Source organism: Dermacentor albipictus, chromosome 1 (genome assembly GCF_038994185.2).
Source record: "Dermacentor albipictus isolate Rhodes 1998 colony chromosome 1, USDA_Dalb.pri_finalv2, whole genome shotgun sequence".
NCBI classification, from domain to species: Eukaryota; Metazoa; Arthropoda; class Arachnida; order Ixodida; family Ixodidae; genus Dermacentor; species Dermacentor albipictus.
Genome location: NC_091821.1, coordinates 229,545,010 through 229,565,724, shown reverse-complemented (window position 1 = coordinate 229,565,724; position 20,715 = coordinate 229,545,010). Strand labels below are relative to the sequence as shown.

General features: G+C 42.9%; 1 protein-coding gene across 5 annotated transcripts in view; it reads right to left on the bottom strand.

The window, feature by feature from the left end:
- Positions 1 to 20,715, bottom strand: part of peo (pendolino) — a 45,893-nt gene that overhangs the window by 9,146 nt on the left and 16,032 nt on the right. For all 5 annotated transcript variants that reach the window (XM_070531007.1, XM_070531008.1, XM_070531005.1 and 2 more), the window contains exons 5-8: positions 18,419 to 18,519; positions 8,587 to 8,675; positions 7,015 to 7,113; positions 3,057 to 3,225 (exon numbers count right to left, since the gene is read on the bottom strand). In XM_070531007.1, coding sequence (XP_070387108.1) covers positions 3,057 to 3,225; positions 7,015 to 7,113; positions 8,587 to 8,675; positions 18,419 to 18,519 — 458 coding nt within the window. The remainder of the gene's footprint in view (positions 1 to 3,056; positions 3,226 to 7,014; positions 7,114 to 8,586; positions 8,676 to 18,418; positions 18,520 to 20,715) is intronic.

The window sequence follows — 20,715 nt, the reverse complement described above, 5'->3', positions numbered from 1 at the left end:
GAAGTGCAATTTCACGACTAAAATTCATCTATCAATTATACCATGGTCATTTCCAAATAGCATGTTCTCATTACCTGCAAGATCCTCCAAAACGCTCAACCAGACTAAATCATTCCAAAACAATCTATCTTCCCCCAAATCGTGTTAATGTTCACAAGCATTCCCTTTTTCCGTCGGCCATTTCCCAGTGGAACAAGTTAACTAACGCCATTGTGTGTTGCAATAACATCGACTCTTTTATTAACTGCATTCAGTGTATTGACTTGTCATCATGATTTTTTTTCATTGCATCTCTGTACCACTCCTGCACGGGCCGTGAAGGGCCTGCAGTATATTCAAATAAAAAAAATAATAATAATCCTAGTGGCATCACAATATGGTAGCACTATGCATAATGTTGCCTCTTGATTATAGGTACCTCAAAGAAGTACCAATAAAGTGTAGGTTAATTATTAGAAAGCCACTCACCCCCTGCAACACACAAGGAAAACAGACCTCATAGGTATAAAAGAACTTTCTGGGAGTACTGATAGTCTGTTCGTTGCCTCACGGCCCAACTCGAACACTGCTGCTGCATTTGAGCTAAGTCATGGCCGGGTGGCTGTTCTTAATGATGGTCCCCATGCAGGCAGCATTAAAGCACCACAGTGCCAGCTTTCACCACCACAGCCTTACTATCTCACAGCTGACCTCAAACATGGAGCCAGAATAATGTGACATGAGAAACAAAAATTACGGTTTACGGGTGAAAAAAAAAAACAGCACATATAATTTGTCTATTTGAATGAGAAGCTATGCAAAAGGTAACCTTTATTTTTTAATCATTAGGTTGCTAGGCAAATTCGGGTCTCTGACACAAGTTTCACAGTACTGACATTTGGTATCAACCACGCTCTCACTCTGGCCTTTGCCACATAAAAACAGTTGTGGAACCCCCCTTAACAGCTTCACTGTAAAAGCCTTTTGAATGCCATAATTATCAAGAGAAGCTGCGAGGCTCCATCCAACATGCCTTGCTGTTCTAAGCCCTCTAGAGCTTATTCAGTGCAACACTATAAGAGCATCCATAAATGTGGACTCCACACCTATTCTCTCAAAACCAGTTGTGGCACTGGACCTTATTACTCTCAAACACAACGAAAAGACCAACTTTGCATGAAGACTATGTACTGTTGCCAGCAGCAAATACCTACATGTCTACTACAATTCACTTCTCCAACACACTACATATATATTGATACATTTTACAGAAGTTCAAGCAGAAGAGTGTTTAGTGTGAATGCAACATATTCCAAACCTCATTTGTATCAGCACTTCTGATATTGAGGCACTATCTCGGTGTGTAGAATTAAACATGCAGTGCCCGAGTTACTTTGTGTTAAACTGAATTTCAGTGTACAGCTGCAGTAGAAGAAGATTAGCACAGTGACTGATGACCCGAGCAGATAAATTGCAGCATGCGACACTGTTGTCCCCTAGAATGCAGAATATAAGAGGCCAGGCAGGGCCAGGCCTGGCCAGGGGTGCCAGGCACCCCCTCTTTGAAACATGAATCATGTGGCACTTTAGATACCAGCATGCACAGGAACAAGAGTGCCGGGTGCCGCAATTCCACTGCTCTGGTCATCAGGCACTTGTGCTAATCTTTTTCTGCTGCAGCTTTATATATCGAGCTTTCTTTACAGCTCTTTTCTTTTCTTTTTACCAGGTTCTGTACGAGGTTCAGCTATAATGACTAAGTATATGTCAGATTTGGGTAAATTTTAAACTACTATGTATCACGCAATGTCATCCTTATAAAGTTTTCATGTGGCATTGCTACCAATTCAATGTAGGAAAAGGTCACGGGAGACTATTATAAAATATACACTACCAAACATATCTACATGAAAATATAGTGCTACGCATTCTGTTATATTCCCATTCACTCCCGTACACTGCACATAACAACGTGTTCTTCATACTGACAAGTTCAGAGTTGCTAAAGATGGTGTCAATTGAACAAAGCACTAAGACAAAAAAGTACTTGTACACCCGAACCTAAACATAATGAACACGTTTACAACAAGCTATTGACTATTATTACTGAACTAATACTGAAAGAATTAAAAATATGAAATTTGGTTGGTCATGCTTTAATTCAGTTCAGTATTCTCCTGCTATAGCAAAATAAAAAATGTAGGACCTGATAGGGTATCAATTATGGCAAAGCAAATTTTTGTTTGCAGGTGCCTCAAAAAATATATTCTGGTAGCAAAAATGTATAATACAGTCGCCCACCGACTTCCCACATGCCAAATTCTTTTCAACCTGCGCAATTATTCAGACTTTCCTGCGGCAGTGCCACTTACCCCTAGCACCAATATATAAAGGCAATAAATGAAATCTGAGATGCCACATGATGTTTCAAGCATGAAGCCCACGTGCAATGCCACAGACATGGTGGCCATGAACAAAGTTACTGCCATGTTCACTATGGAAAAAACTGCAACTTTGGTTGCCAACTACCAACAAAGCAGCGTTGGTTAGGCCTAGAAGTTTAAGCAGTGCGGCTGGCTAAGTGGCTGGTGACAAGTCGTCATGGGAAGCTCTTCGTCAATATGTTCGCACTCAAATACCTCATCAGCGATCGAGCGCAAGGTCAGACACATAAGCTAGGCTGATGGAAATAGTAGCAGAGTCCATGCACGATCCCCTACGTGTGCAAACAGTCTGGCAACAGCTGTAGCTTGGCTTGGCCAGACTGCAGTCAGCAAGCCAACTTATCGGCCCTGTGTCACCAATATCATGGTTGCACATTTGCAACATCGTAGAATGTGTGTATGTATGCTATTCTTGTTCCCATGTCTCATATTGACATGGCAAGATGCCGTCAGGCCCTCAAAATCTGCAGGAGACCCTTTGCTGACCCGTCAGGGGCACCTCATTTGCGTTTCTATTTTTTTTTCTTTCACCAAATTCTACATGTGTGCTTACAACAAATATCGGACATAATGAAGGTATTTTCGTGCCCATTATATAACAAGACTCGATTGTATCTGCTAATGCACCAGGACCTTGTCAAGAATGTGCCGCTGAGCCACACGTTCCTCCACAGTGGAATCCCATGGAAGAAAGTGTAAGGCATGGCTGTCATCTGTGGCAGGGCTTTCATAAAGACGCTGCTCACAGCTCGCCAGGCTCTCAGCAACTTTGAGCTTGAACTGCTCCAAGTTCTGCTCGTACCTGCACAATAATGTGATTGTCAATATCTCTAAGCAGCCAATGCCTGACTTCTACGTTTTAATTACACAGCTTGAAGCACAACATAGTTCATTAACAGAGAAACAAATGAGAAAACAAAGGCTGGTCAGCTTTTATGCAACTAAACAATCTGAAAGAACTTCAACATGGCTGCAACTACATGTTTACACCACACATGCACACAAACTAATTAGAATTCATCATCACGGTAAGAGCTATTTTCCCTTAAATACCCCAAAAAAGAAAGTGTAACACCTGTACTAGTGATATTGCAACATCATAGACTTAGAGTAGCAAGCAATGTTGCTGCACTCGCTTTGGTCACAGTCAGCATACTAAACATGAGCTGAATGACTACAGTAATCATCTTGCACAAAAGTGTCTGCTGGAATGAAATAACACAACTAGACAAAACCTCTACTCTTTTGACAGCAGCAACAGCAGCCAACCAGCAACTGGATGACACGCAATGGCTTGGTAGCCACTTAGCTAGCACTGAATTATAACTATGATTTCTCATTTAGTCATGAAATAAAATCCACATCTCTGTAGCGAAATCTAAACCAAGCAAAGAACTTTTTATATCACTTTTTTTTTTCCAATTATTTATAGGCATAAGTGTATTCATATTATGAAAGGGCTGTGAGTACTTTATACTGCTAAGAACTGAAATTCTTGTGCATCTTGATAAAAACAAGTAGCTCCTTCTTCTAGCAAATTTATTCTGCAATTATGCCCTAAAAACTTTCAAGAAAACGAAAGTAATCAAACATGTTAATCTTAAAATTTTAATACTGAAGGTAACTAAATACTGTTACACAAAAGAACCAAGTCACATTACTCACTTCCTAACACACTATGGACGAAAATTTTGTATCCAGATGTTATTTGCTTTTTTAGGTAGCTGTCGGCGCCATAAGTAGACTATGGAGTCTCAATTCCTCAAGAGTACCACCAATAATTAATCGTTCCACCTTTCCTCCAATCCAGTAACACGGGCCAAGTGCAGCAAGGCTTCAGATGTGAAGCAGGAGGCTAATCACACCACTGAAACAGGAGGCTGCTGTCACATGGTATGACAAACTCAAGCGCACATCAAGTCATCCATGTGCTGTGGTTTAAGACCATACAATGACTGCATCACCAAGAACTGCCAAGTCGGCCCTTTCAACTGTGTGCTTCTCTGGGAAATGCAAGGGGCTCTCTCTCTCTCTCCTTTCATTCCATTGAAAACTGTATTGCCTTTGCTTTCATCAGCAGTGATAGTGCATATGCAAGCGTCAGTGGTGTCTGGTACCACAAGACCACTATCTCAGGTTTCGGTGATGTGAACAGTCTTCTTTCTGCTTCATGCTTTCTAAAACCCGCCACGGTAGTGCAGTAGCAATCGCATTGCATTGCTGAGCTCAAAGTCCCAGGTTCAATCCCGGTCACTGCAGCCACATTTCAATGGAGGCGAAATGCAATAACCCTTGTGTACTCAGATTTAGGTGCACGTTGAAGAACCTCAAGTGGTCAAAATTAATCCGGAGTAACCTGCTATGATGTGCCTCATAATCCTATTATGGTTCTGGCACGTAAAACTTCTGAATTTGTTTTTTTAATGCTTTCCAATGCCGCCCTTCCCTTGACATGTGTTCCGAACTGGGCACATAGAAAGTTAACAATTATTAGTTTCACTCTTGAGGAATTGAGTATCTGTACCTTAATTACTAGGTCAACAGCTACCAAATAAATTAGAACAAGAAAAAAATTTCTTGTCAGTACTCCTTAAGGTGGGACACGGGTTCTATAATGGTAAAAAATGTCTGAAAAATTCATTTCGAGAAAAACACATTTCAGGTATGTTTGTGACTTCAAGCACCTGCCCTCAAATTATTAATGCTGATTTCGATCGGTAAATAGGAAATAATCAGCTTTCAAAACACCACGGGAGCCACAAAATGCTCTGCACCAGGCAAAATTTGTTCAAACTTCCCCGTGCGCTGTGGCCACAGCTGCCAGCACACCGCCACCATCCTGGGCTTGTTTTGAAGCCGTTTTCTTTGTGCGCAGTTTGCGCTGGCTCGTAATGGTGCCCCTCAAACAGAACAACCACTCTCGCCACTTTTCCGAAGAGTGATTTCTGGCCTCTGATTGGGCGGAGCACACGCACGTAAGCTGAGCACGTAAACCTCCCTTTGGCTGGCACGACCAAAGCGCCCATTTTGTTTTTTATTTTTGTTTCACATGCGCTGCTGCCTCTGCCATTGCTGCCATTTTGCGTGGGTTGTTTTCGTCTCCTTTCGCTTGCATTCACACGGCTGATGCACCATCTTTTCGTCTTGTGGCATGTCAGGAGACACTCGCGTAGAGATGCCATGTCAAGCTTACGGAAAAAAAAGTAAGTGTCAATGGAACGAGAAGCTGAAGACCGTGGACGACGGTGCGCTGCCTGAATGGCTGACATGAACGGAATGGCCGGAACCACCTGTTGTGTCCGAAGCGGCATTCTACTGACGCCATTGATTCTACTGGGCCTAGCTGCAGACTGCATATGCCATCTGATGGTTAGCCAGTGCGTCCAGTGGCATTAAGAAACCACTGTTTTATGCATTGAAGCAAAAAACTAACTGGGACACCAATGCATTTCAATGGACACTGAAAATTAACATCTCGGAACTGGTGCTACCCAGAGAATTTGTTCAAAGTGGATACGCTGTGCGAACTCAGCGGCTATAATTCATAGATTGAAATATGTGGCACAAAGTAATGACTTTAAAAATAATTAGTACAATTATGTTAATTATTCATTGAACATTTTGATTTCCCGTAGAAGTAATGGCCACCTCAATGAGTAATTATATCAAGGGTTAGTTAGAATTGTGCTGCCATAGGCAATCATTAAAAAAATTTGGTGTAGCTTAAAAAAAAGTACCCTGTATTTAGTATGGCCATTTTCATGAAGAATAAGGCTACAAAATGATGTCATTAATATTGCTGTAGCTGTATTCTAGAAGAAGTTACAGCTGTCTAAACTGTATTTGCATTTTTCTCAATTCAATGTTTTTACGCACCGCAGTCAGCCTTACAGGTTTTTTTTCTATAATGTTATTGAGAGACAATAACAAGTAAGGTATTATTGCATTCATATTGAAATGATATAGGGGGTGATGCTATTTCTGTTATTCTAGCATCATTTTGCAAATTACAATCAAAGATAATAATGAGTGAAAATGAGAAAAAATATTCACAGTAAATGTTGGTCGGCTTTCTTACCTTTAGAATGCCTTCAAACAAATAAAAATAGCATCACCCCATAGGGCAAGTCTTTGGCATTAGCATCATGCACTTCCTTTTTTGTTTAGCAATACAAAATTGGCAAAAATCCCCGTAAGAAGTACCCATTAAGTTTATTTTCAGACCTTTATACTTTCTGAACCAGAGTAGCTATCGGAAACCTAACTATAGATTTGAAATCAGCATAACAGCCTGCCCGAAACCATGAAGTTTAGTTCAGATTGAACCAAAAATTAAGAAAAACATTTAGAATCCATGTCCCCCCTTAATGAAAGAATATAATGAACCATGTTACCCGAGTGAAAATAACTAACCAGCTAAACAGGTTTAAATTGCACAATCTCCAGCTTGTACAGCTGTTTTGTTAATTTTTTTTTTCTGGTTTCTGACAGTCTTATCTGGTTAATATAAATAAGTGAACAATAATATAGTTATACCAATTGGACCTTTTCATCTGAGCAGTAAACCTGCTCGTGTGAAAACATGACTCACAGTGTGGCCGCCTCAGGATTCAGAGGCGTTTGAGTCTCAATCTTGTAGAAGGCACGTCGTGCACAGAGCAGAACTTGCCATAAGAAATTCACATTTTTCCTGCATGACAAACCATTGTTCAATATTAGTAACGTTTTTAACAGTTCTAACATTCTCTACAGAACAAAGGCGGCCTTCTTACAGCAAGAAATTAAGCTAAATTCCGACTCTTACTTTTGGGTAACTTGCATCTGTTTACATGCACTTTCTTATCTCAAGCACAAAAAAAGAAATGAGTTGTAGGCATAATTGAATAGCATATCAATAACAAATGGGCCTTTAACAAAGCTTAGTGCTAGTAGCTTCTGTTCCACCAATTAAGGAAAAGTAGACTCCACCCTTTCAGCGTCACTGACACATCGGTACATTTCAGTGTTTCTGTCCCGTCCATGTCACTGACATACCCATCCGTTCTCCCCTCTCTCTCTAGTCACACGTGCGCAGTAATACGAACTTATCGAGCTCCAAGGTAGTTCCGCCATCAGTTGTATACTTGTAGAAGCATATTTTCTTATCTTTATGAGTTTGCTCAGTCAGTGTTTTTGTTAGAATGCACCCCTTCGTAGGCGTGGCGGCAGTGCGTGGAGCACACATCCTAATTTGGGACGGTTGGCTTCTGGACTCTGTGCACCGCTACCATGGCGATTTTCCATTCAAATGTTCGTGTCATAGCACAAAACCACCACTCTTACATGTTTCTACTATCTTTTGTAAGTTTACAGGATTTTTTTGTCTTAATATTTACCCCAACATTGAAGACGTGTGCACGTCAGAACAAAACTAGGTAGGAGATACAAAACAAACATAGGAATGTGATGGCTATGCTGAGAGTACATTTGCCATTACCCGTGTACTTTTTTTCCCTTCTCCATTGTCGAACATAAACCATTGTGTCTGTCTTATAATATCCGAGAAATGCGACACTGATAGGGTTAAACAGGACATGAAAGAGAGTTCAATAATTAAAAGGCCGTATAATACAGTCCATGGCCTCAACTGCTATTCTTTCTAACATCAGCAGAAAGGACTCAAACCTGAGCTATTACACCAGAGTCAAACTGCAAACAAGTCACAGCATCACTGGGCACTCTCTCTGTGCAATGGTTACACAAAACACGAGTAAGAGAGTCGCATAACTTTTTTCTTTTACAAAATTTTTTACTGCATTTTCTTCTTTAAGATGCTGACCTTTGCTGAATTACTGATTATCTACGTGAATTTGTGATTACTGAATTACTGACTGTATACAGAATCTGCAAATGTATGACAACTTGGCACTTCATTCTACATAATTGTTGTTTTAAACAAATTCATAAAAAAATGAATTCTGGCATCCATACTCTTTAGAACTGCCTCATACTATTCAGAGTGGTAGACCCAAGAGGCTTTGTCTCAGCCAACTGAGCAGTGCACCAGAGCTTTAAGATGTTTCAATTCAGGAGACGCCTCTTGAGCAAACAAGCCCAAAGAACTATATGACCAGCTCTGCTACTGATTTCCTAAGTAACATGCATGCTTTTTAGCCTGACATACCTCCATTTAAGAAAGCTACGCTTGATATCCAATTCCCCTGTAATAGGATCAATGAGTGGGTGGAAGATGGGCGACTCAAACACCAAATCCTGCACCAACAAGAAAGAGAAAAGGGCAAAGTAACTACGTGCCAGTGCTTTTAACAACAAGCACAAAAGAAATCAAGAAAGCCATTACCAAAATGTAAACCAAGAATGAAACACGCCATTGAATTAGAGAATGCTTTATCAATACCAGTAAAACACAGCATGGCATATGAAACTTAGCTTGCTGTGCGAAAATTCCTCTGAATAAAAAATTCTTTTTAGTATTGTGCTTTCTAGCAAAACAAACTCCGTACACCTGAAGTGAAAATGCACACATTTACTCACTGAACTTAGGTAAAGCGTAATTTGTACATGGATCAACACAAAGTTCAATAAAAATTGTGATTATGCCAATAGTAAGGTATCGTACAATTCAAAACACAATTTAAAGAACATACTGTTTACATATATCTGCTAATTAGAGCACGAAAGTGCAACACTGAAAAATGAGTTGACAAGGTGTAAAAACCAGGGTGTCGGAACGAAATGTTTTTCGTTCTAGCTTTAGTTTCGCCCCACCCAAGAAAGTTTATTCTAGTTCTGCTCCGTAACGAAAAAAAGAAAATGAATGCATAACAGTTCTCAATGGTTTTGGTTCGCATGCAAAAATTTTCGAAGCAAGTTAACAATAAAAATATAGGATTTATTTTTCTCAACTAGCGAATTATGAATTCTGAGATCATGCTCAGTGCCTTGAGTCAAGGCACTGAGCATGATCTCAGAAGCAGCACGTCATTGTGTACTCGCTAAAATGTGAGACAGCTGTTCCATTTAAACAAACATAAATGAACGACAATACTTTGGTAACAAAGCGTTGTACCCACAGAAAACGAAACCATAAGCTCTTCAGCCTGTAAGCCCTGGGCTTTGCTATGATGCCGATCTGCTGGTGCACCAAGCAGTAGGCTTAGATTAGTGGAACGCCCGACCGGCTATCGCTCACACTATCGCTGCATGAGATATGCACTTAAGCAGACCCCTAAGATACACGATAATTCTGATGTTGCCTGACAACCGCTGCTTCGGATGGCAGACTTTTCCCTTGAGCCCAAAATCGATCAAAAATATTTCGGTTTCACTCCGAAACAAAATAACAAACAATGTTTCGATTACGTTTTTGTTCCAGTCAAAAAGATAGCTGTTTAGTTTTTCGTTCTTGTTTTCGTTCCGTTCCGACACGCTGGTAAAAACATAACTTAGCATCCCTCTAAATTGTTACATTTTAAACTACGTGAGAAAGTTCACACAATTGTGGCACCTGAACTGCAAGATTTTGACAGATTACATCCTTGAGAACTTCTAGACCAACTTTACAAGTAGTTTCACCTAACTACATGCAAGGCGTCACATGCAAGTGCAGTGGATTGCTGTTAATTCATCACTTATTCTGACTTTTCTCCAAATGTAACACAGTTGCATTAAGTGGAAGGTGTCCAAGCTTTATAAATAAGGTTGAGCATCCCCTGTAGAAAAAAAAGAAAGAAAACAAGCCCGAATATTTTTTTGTTTCCTAATTTGGCTTTAACTGAAAAGGGTAATTGAAAGCAAATTTACCAGAGAGCTAAGACAGCGATTAGCACGCAGCTGCGAGCCTCAATGTGCTCTAGTGAAAGGAGCCTGTCAAGACTGTGCATCAGCCTGTTGCCCAAGCAGTCTTCACTTTTTGTCTCTTCTTTGTGTACATTTTGCCTGCCTACAAGAAAAAAATGGCTGTGGCTTAGCTAAGGTTAAGCCCAGGATGTGAAGCATACTAGCCTTTATTTTAGTTGTTGAACCACTGTTTAGCCTGGTGAACTGCTGTTGCTTGGCTATATTTGGTTTGGCTAGACGAAGAAACAACTCATGCGTTACTCTGCTTCGCTTTCAAGAGTGGAACGCGACAGCGTTCCCGTCGACCCGCCAAGGGGTGTAAGACAATGGGCTACGACGCAGCGACTACGCGCCCCGCATTGGACGCGGTGAGCGTCGAGCAACGCAGCGTTCGGCGCGGCAACGAAATGTGCGCCTGAGCAAGCGACGCACGCCTGAGCCTTAGAAACAGTTCGTTTCTAAGGCAACACCGCATTCACTAGAGGCGCTTTTGTACCGCTTTGAAGCATCGTACTCGTGGCTCAGTTGTAGCGTCTCCGTCTCACACTCCGGAGACCCTGGTTCGATTCCCACCCAGCCCATCTTGCAAGAGTTGAGCCAATGCCACCTAGAAAATCAGTCTCTGTAGCACGCCGCAACGTTCGCTTCTCATTCCAACGAGCAGCTCTGTCTCCAGGAGGCATCTCACCTCGTGAGTGTCTAGCAGAGGCAAGCGCAGCTGCTTATATACCGCCGCGAGCGACGGCGCGAGTTGGAGCCCCGTTTCTCCTCTGTCGTGACGTCACGGTGTCACGTGGTATTGAAGGCGACACCGCCGTGCCTGAGGAGCTGGGTCGAGCTCTCGTAATATGCTTCGCATAAAACTAAGAGAGGAAGGTGTACCCAGAAGGGTTCAAGGAGCGTGACCCAAGTTATTGCAGTATTTACATTGCAACCACTGTAGTGGATGGAGTGGGCAAGTTCACTGATAATATTGTAGGCTTGTATCTACCTAGTCATTATTTTCTATATATGATGGTTCATGGTGGTGGTCCATGATGAAGTGTGTGTGCGAATAAGAAATAAAACTCAGTGTTTGGGTTGATGCCATGGCCTTTTCGTCACATTAAGCCAACAGGATCAACCTCAGCAGCACCACGAGTACATCCAAAAAAGGTGACCAACATTCCGAAGTACACTGGAGCAGAAGATGAAGTTCCTGTGGACAAATGGCTATGCTTCTTTGACAGCAAGGTGACAATCACAGGATAGCTGGAGCGAAACAAGTTAACCCACTTCAGTGATCACCTGGAAGGTGAGGCCTTCTGCTTGTATTTGACCGTGATTTTCGACGCCAACAAATCATGCGAAAACATCAAAGAAAGCATGCTCGAACGATTCGCTGCACCCTTTGGGGATCTATTCTGCCAGTTCACACATTGTCGCCTGAAGAGAGGTCAACCAATCAAGCAGTATTACGAAGAGAACGCACAACTGGGCTGCCTTGCTGGCTTGAAAGACAGCAACATCGTTTCAGGCTTGACTGACAGTGTGCCTCCTTTAATGGAGAAACATCTTGCTGCAAAGACATTTTCAACGCCAGCGAAGTGGCTTGCCAGTGCACTAGAAGCAGAGTCGTCTTTGCAATGTGCCGACATTCCCCGTCTAGCAAGGCGTGCAATGGCATGGTGTGATCCTGTTGCAAAGCAACAAGACTCAACGAGACTGCCACGTGTGCCCCCCAGTGAGTGCCGAAACTGCGCTTCAGCTGGACTGAGATGACAGCTTGACTAGCACAACGAATTCCCTCACTGTGAAAGCATTTCATCCCGTGCCGTCAACCAGAGAACGAGAAGAGCAACCCAAACCTATGTTGATACAGTTTGGTGCCTTGATGCCCTTGTGAAAGGGAATACAGTGAGCATGACTCTAGATACAGGAGCTACTACATGTATTACCTTCATCAACGAGACTGTGTTCAAAGCTCTAAAACTGCAATTACTCAAAGATTCATGCATTACTGTCCAACAAGTCACTTCATCAACAAAAACTTTGGGTCGCGTACAAATGGAACTCCAAAGAGGAAAATTCCTCTTTTCTCCAAAGAGGAAAGAGGAAAGACAGTCCATGCACATGTACTGCAAGGCATGAAAACACAACTGTTATTTGGCCTGGACAACGCATGCTTTTTCAACCTCTCATTGAACCCCAACTCCATGACTTTATATCAAGGCAACAATATTATCCAATCCACTCTGATATATGAAAGCAAGTTTTTAGCATTGACATTTCTTCATTGCAAAGTGTTAACATGACACAGCTAGAGGAGCCTCAACAAGTAGCATTGAAGGATGCTCTTCCAAAGGATGAAGACATTTTTCTTCAAAATCCCAAATGAACTTCAGGTGCATAACGAGTGAGCAACAGCACATTACACTGACCAATAATGTTCCCGTTCACCAACCGCCATATCTATGCTTCCAGGCCGACAAAGCAAACATGGCAAGACATGTTGACTGTCTTCTCAAACAAGGTGTACCATGACCATATTTCGCACCTTACACTGCACCTGTCATTGTAACGAAAAAAAAAAAAGGTGAAGGCCATACTTATTTTTGCATCGATTACCACAACTTTAATGCCATTACACTACCAGACTACCAGCCTATGCCATGCATAGGTGAAGTGCTGTATACCATATTTTCCAGCATGTAAGTCACATAGAACGGTGCTACTTATATACTTTTTTTTTCTTGGAAAAAACTGCTGTAAAATCAGATTGGATGCTATGACCACACGAAGCACGCTATGTTGACCTCCTCTGGCAGTTACTATGAGTTGTGTGAGTGCTATGGAGGTACCAGGTTCTTCTCATGATCGAGTTGCCGAGCACCTTGCGAGAAGGACAGAGCAGCAACGCAAGTGGCAGTAGGCAGACCGCGAGTGGACAGACTCTGAAGTTGTTGCATCTGCAGATCGCTTTCAAGAGACAGCGCACGCCACTGCGCAAACTATGCAGTTGCTACCAGAGTACAAGCTGGCCTCCTCGCTCCTGCGCTGCCTTTCGTTTTCCTCCCTTGAGTGCAATTCAGCTCACCATCGCACGCTTTCACTTGCACATGCCACATACGGCACACGGGGATGATGTTATCGTCCTTGGACTTCGTACAAAACATCGCAGCGACCACGACAGCAGAAATGCTCCTGAAGTGTCCATATCATTGCTAGTGCGCGTGAGACATGTTCACGAAGTGAAACGTCGTTGTACGTTTTTTTTAATTGCTTACCAAATGAACAGGTGCATTTTATACACCAATGCAACTTATATGATTTTCCTTTTTTTTTTTTTGACTGCCATTTTGAGGGGGTGCGACTTATACAAAGGTGCAACTTATAGACCAAAAAATACGGTAACTTGGGTGCCTCACGGTACTTTTCAACTTTAGATATTACACACACATTTCCGGAGAATGCAAGTCACTTGCAAGTTTTATTGGAGGCCCTAAAGATAGCAAATATTAAGCTGAAACTCAAGAAGTGTCATTTTGCTCAGAATTTTATTGACTATCTTGGGCACAGAGTTCCTCAAGGCACTGTGACACCCGAAAGAGCAGCATTGAAGCAGTGTTGTGGTTTCCAGAACTGAAATGTCAGAAAGACCTGCAAATATTTCTATGAACCATCAATGTCTACCGGGAGTACATTCCCCATTTTAGCAATATTGTTTATCCTGTTACGAGAATGCTACGCAAGGATATTCGGTGAGAATGGGATGTTTAATGTGAAAAGACTTTTAATGAAATGAAAAAACAGCTACCCAAAGAGCCAATACTGATAATATTCAATGCCGACAAACCATGCATTGTTTACTGCGATGCCTCAAATGTATGCATCGGAGCTGTGCTGAAACAACCAATGAAAGAAATGAACGCCCTGTGGCTTAGTATTCAAGGAAATTGCTGAAGCACAAACATAATTATGCAATAACAGAGCTCTAATGCTTGGCCATAACTGATGCTGTCAGCAAGTGGCATTGCTACCTGCATGGAAAGCCTTTTATTGCCATAATCGACCATGCTGCCTTACAGTGGCTTAAGAACATAAAAAATCCACAGAGGCGCGTAAAGCTATCTATGTACGAGGTCAACACCTGACATCAGAAAGGCAGTGATAACATCAAAGCAGATACGTTTTCTCAGTCCTGTCATCCAACTTCCTTTCATACCAGAGCTTCAAGACCACCGGGATGAGCGCTCACATTGCAAACATAAAATCCAAAATGGCCTGACCATTGTCAGCAGAAAGGGAATTAATAAAGTATATGTCCCTCACACCCTCCCATTGAGGCTTCTCAAGAAAGCCCACTGCCAGTTTGGTCATGTCGGGGTGAAGAAAACCTTGCGAATACTTTCACCACAGTATTACTGGCCAGAAATGATCAGTGATGTTTCTAGATATGTGCCATCATTGCAATACATGCCAGAGATGCAAGAAACCAAAAAGCAAGTGATTTGGGTGACTGAGTCTCTGCCCCCAGCAGAACAACCTTTCAACCTTCTCACCATGGACACTATTGGTGGCTTTGCAGGATACAGCTGGTCAAAGAAGTTCATTCATTTAGCAGCAGATCACGCCACACATTATGTGTGGGCATTTGCTAATAAATTTGAGACATCTGATGCCTACATAGCATGCCTGAAAAACAACTTAGCTGCTAGAAAGCCAAAGAAATTTCTCTCTGACCATGGACCAGTATTCACTACAGGCAAATTCAAACAGTTCTTGAAACACAACATTCATCAGCTCTTCACATCATCTCAGCATCCACAGTGCAACAGCATGAACTAACTCACAAATAAGACTATAATGACTCAACTCAAATGCAAAATCAATGAAGAGCCTTGCAAAGCATGGATTCAACATATTTCAAAGGTGGTTCACAAATTCAACAGGACTCCACACGAAGAGACAAGATGTCCACCTTCTTTTCTGATGTATGGAATACCTTCTTATCCACCACTGCTAAACAGCGAGTTGGAAAATCAAGAAGAGGCAAGGAAGGCTGCAGTTCGTAATTCCCTTGCATACCACAAAAAGAGCAAGGTCATATAAGACAAAAAGTTCCTAGCAAGTGATCATCAAGTTGGTGACTTGGTGCTCTATGAGACACTGTGGCATCCAAACCAAAGAAAACTATGTGCAGTGATGGAAGGACCTTACAAAATAATTTGCAAAGTGTCCACAGTGAATTACGACATTGACTGAACTGTGATACCGCTATACAGAATTACCAACATAGAGCATGTCAGCAAATTGTGCAGGTATTATTGTCCCAGCCAAGTGACCTTTTCTCTGGGGGGTGGGGGGAAAGCTGTGATGGTTCACGGTCATTCAACGGTATGACCGTGAATGAGGAAGATGAAGTGTATGCACGACTAAGAAATAAAACGCAGTGTTCTAATTGACAATACACCTTTTTCGTCACATTTATAATTCGCTAGAGCTCTGTACTTGAATAATGTTACAAATAAAGGCTAATTCTTTTTGTATTTTTGAATATCAAATGAATTCACTCGTAATTCCTGCACAGTTAAGATCGCTGTAAGGCATTGTGTTTGTTAGACTACTTCTTTAAAACTTTGCTATTTGATGTATTGGGTGCAACTACAGTGAAGAGCAGGATGTCCATTTATGCAACACGTTTCAGCATCAACAAAATTAGTGAACTAGATATTAATGGCAAAAAAAGGAAATGTTAAGGCTCGAGCTGAAAAATTTTCCAACGACCTGTCACATGACCTGACAACACCGGCATGATAACGATGACAATGGGAATGTGCCAATGACAGCATCATGTAAAGGATGAACATTTGGACAGGTATCAAAAACACAGTTTTGAGCTCTTGTGCCACAGTAAAAATAGTACCGTATTTATTCGAATCTAGGCCGATGTTTTTTTCGAGAAAACAATGTGCGAAAGTGGGGGGGTCGGCTGAGATTCAAGTACCATGGTTTGACCGCTAAAGGCCCGGCCGCGCTAGCGGCATGACGGCTTGCCATGCACTGATCTCAGGCCGCTGTGTGCAGGTGAGGAGAGGAGACGGTGGACGAGAGAGTAGATGGCGGTACTTTTCTTATGTAGGGAATTTAGCAGGCAAGGGTGGATTGTGTCACGTGATTACGGCACCGGCGATTGCCATGCACTTTGACACCCCCTTCTCCCTCCCTCCCGCATGGCGGGGGCACGGAGTTGGCAGTTTTCTGAAAGCGATCGTTCAGTGCAGTCGTGTTGGTTGAGTTTTGGAAGTGTCATGCCTTAACCACGTGCTTTTGAAATGTCTGCGCCACCTGTGCTTGAGAAGCGATGGCACCAACCAAGCGGTGCCACTACAGTGCGGCCTTTAAGCGAAAGGTCGTTTTGCATGCGAAGAAGACTTTGAACCTGCAAGCGCAGCGGGAGTTCAGCGTGCACGAAAAGAATGTGCGACGATGGCGCAAACAACAGACCGAACTGTTCAGCTGTGCAGCAACCCACTTGGCATTCACTGGACCAAAAACAGGCTGACACCATGAGGTGGGAGAAGTTGTTGCCGATTTTATCACGAAACAAAGGGAAGCAGAAATGCCCGTGACGACAGAGATTATCCAGGCGAAAGCCAGGGAAGTTGCCAACGTGAAGGGTGTCGCACGAGCCAATCTTAAAGCAAGCAGGGGCTGGGCAACGCGCTTTATGGAATGGTTCGGGTTCAGCCTGAGACGACGGATTTCCGTGTGTCAGAAGCTGCCCGCTGACTTCGAGAAGAAGCTTGTCAAGTTTCAGTGCTACGTGATGGACAAACCGTGGGAAAACGGCTAGCAACTGCGGCAAATTGCAAACACCGACCAGACCCCAGTGTTCTTCAACATGCCAATGGCACACACCATGAACAAAAAGGGTGTGAAGGAAGTCAAACTTAAGACGACGGGTTACAAAAAGCAGCGAACGGCAGTAATGTTGTGCTGCACCACCGACAGACGAAAACTCCCACCATACATAATATTCAAGCGCAACACTCTACCAGTGGGCGAAAAGTTCCCCAGAAATGTTGTGCGTGTTCACGACAAAGGTTGGATGTCCAGCGGCTTGATGGAGGACTGGGTGAAAACGGTTTGGGAAGTCAATCCAGGGGCCTTGTTGTGCAAGCAGTCACTTCTAGTCCTCGATTCCTACCGCGGCCATCTGACTGACAACATGAAGACTATGCTTTCTCGTGCTGGGACAGACATCGCCATAATCCCTCGTGGCATGACTAGCCAACTCCAACCGCTTGACGTCGCCATTAATAAGCCCTTTAAAGATAAGCTTCGCAAGCACTATACCGACTGGCTTACGTCGGAAGAACATCAGCTCACCCCAACCGGGCGCATCAAGCGTGCTTCACTTGGCCAGCTGGTGAACTTGATCGCCGCGGTGTGGAATCAAATGCCAGATGAAACCATTAACAGAGCTTTCAAAAATTGTTGTATTTCAAACCCGATGGACAGAAGCAAGGATGATGCCCTCTGGGATGAACTCAGCAACAAAGAGGACAGCGATGTTGCGGACGATGATGATGACGACGACGACGAATAAGCTTTATACATACGTGCCTACGGAGTGTGCGCTTACGCAATAAAAATGCTGGGTTGAATAAAAATGCAGGGGATAAAACGGAGTTTTTTCCTTCGGCCTACATTCGAGGTAAGTATTTCTTTTTTTTTTCCGGCTTCGGAATTTAGGAAGGTCGGCTTAGAACCGGAGTCGGCCTAGATTCGAGTAAATACGGTACTCATTATAGCATCTAAAGCAGTCTCTTGATTCAGTAAGGCATAAGGATGCCTTTAGTTCAGCGCAATGTAAGCTGGCATCATTATATTGACTTGCCATTTTTGTTTCTTTTAACTTCACTTCACCCATACAGAACACTTTGAGTGCAAACAAATTCAGACGGAAAGCAAGTCCTCTGAGGATAAACCTGCACAAATGTCATAATCTTTTGCTAGTAGGTTTCACTAACAGTCATACTTTTTAACTTGCATACCAACACTTCAAAGACTAGTCTTAAAAAACAACTTTTCAGAAGATCTTTATTCAAGATGTGTATGACTATGTATCTCTTTTGATGAACTGATTAAGACAAAAATGTGAGTCCCCCTACCGGGCAGTCTCCATCGGGGTAGTTTTCCGGGATACGGAGAGTGAACCGAAACACACCACCCTGATAGAGGCCTTGTCGGATAAATAACACTCCAAACCACACTGCAGCAAATGAGAAAATGAAAAAGAGAAAACATGAATATATAAAAACGCAGCTGCAAATGTTTAAAAAGAAAGACATACCTGGCTGCCTTAAGTCTTAACACACATCAAATGTACAGGCATGGCTACTGCTAGCAGGAACACATCAAAGAAGGGGAAAAGGGGCAACAGCCAGAACAGATAGTACATGCGAGGTGTACAAACAACACAGTTTGCCCTATGAGTGGGCTCTCAGGTCCGTTGATCTTAAAGGGCCCAACACCAGGCCACACAGCAAATTTTGCTTACACACTGGTAGTTATGTGCTCTCTTGGGAGCGTTCTACTGCATTAATTTTTTGCATCAATTCATTAATAGCAGAGACAGAAATATATGAAGTGCCACAAACCCATGATGTCAGGAGGCGAGTGTCACTGCCAACATAGGCACTCTTTTCATTTGGCCCATCTAGCCTCCGCAAACCAAATTCCTTCCCTGCGTTCTCCCATACCAGAGCCGGAGTATCTGTGATGAATGCATCACGGGCCCCACCTTCTTTCTCTCTCTCTTGCAGTTTTGCTGAGTGGAGCACTTCCTGTGAAGGTCTCACACACAAACTGTTGCATTTCTCTCGTTCTGCACATAAGACGATTATGCGCACTCTGCACAAGAACTGATTAGCGGTATAAGTAAGTGCCACAATCATGAGCACTGAGGCAGGCATAAGAGGATGAAAGAGCATGACTGCAGTGCTTCAACAAGCTATAAAATGACAGTTTCATTCTCTGTGCAAGCAACTGCATGACATGGGTACAAGCAGATGAAACAGAAGTGCACCTCTCTTGCTACTGTACAAAGTAAAGCAAAAACACGCAGACATTCGGTTCGTATGTTTTATTATTTCTCTAAACATTAATTTGTCTAGTGAAGCAAGAGATTAAACAAATAACTGATGTTGCCTTGAGTAATTCTTGAAGACACATATGAATATGAGCGATGTCAGCAATGTCATGTACGTAGGCACACTTGAGTGATAGACATTGACTCTCTCGCTGGGGGCGTAGCGCCTGTGAGGAGAAGGGCAAACTGCATTTGGTTTGAAATTCAAGCTCTTTCAGCAGCACTTAGGAATGTAATATTTAGCAGACACAATTGTTAGTGTGCATTGTATGCACTGCGCTTGTCATCTTGAAATGGCCAGACCTGGTAAGGGGCCCTTTAAAGGATCCCTGAAGCAGTTTAGACATATCTTGTAGAAGCATAGGATACAGCTACAATACAACATTTGCACCACTTAGGTGAAGCATCTTATATTAAGAGAGCTGTAAACGATTACAAGTTACCCTCCTCCCTAGTAATGCTTTTTCTTCTCAACTCATTTGCCGAGAGATTGGGGCTAAGCTCCACCATCACTGACTCTGTGTCGTGATCTGACGTCGTGTCATCTATTTCTGGTGTCTTGGAGCCAGTGTGCGAAGCCTCTTCAACCTCTACGCTAGCTGCCTGGCCGTCAATCCCCAGCGAGAGCTATTTAAGCAGCGTGCGTTGCAAGCGTTCTGTCGCAGCACCGAGTGTGTCCAGTGTTCCGCAGGCAAGCTGGGTGTTTTGACGGATGGGCAGAGGCGTAAACTAAAGCCCCTTCATACTGCTACCACTGTAATAAAGGGGCTTTAGCATAAACGTGAGTGGCATGCAGGGTGCAGCCATCTGGTGGTACAGAACTTCACCAGCCAGACATGGAGCTAATACTGCTGTAACCAAGTGTAAAACACTTTAAACATTTAAAAAGGCAATGTGTTCACAATTACGCTGCTGCCGAAAATTTACACCAGCAGCAAAGTAGAACACACTTGGTTACCACTATAGTAACTCTGTGTTTGTCTCGTGGAGCTCTGTGCCGCCAGGTGGATGTACCCTGAAGGGCACTGACATTTGCGCCTCCATCCATCTGGCAAAATGCCCAGTCTGCCTGAGTTTACCAGAATACCAGACATGCTAAACTCTCTATTGTGGTAGTAATCCTCCTGCGTGAAGTGACCGCCGCAAACACATAGATACTGGCGCCGATCAGATACCGACAGCCCTTTTGCATCACTATGTTTGCAGCCCACAATGCAACAAGGGCGATTCATGGTACTCACGAAAAGAAACCTCGATGCTAACACTGACCGCACAGCTCATGCCAACACAGAGCACATTGTAACACAAGCAGACAGC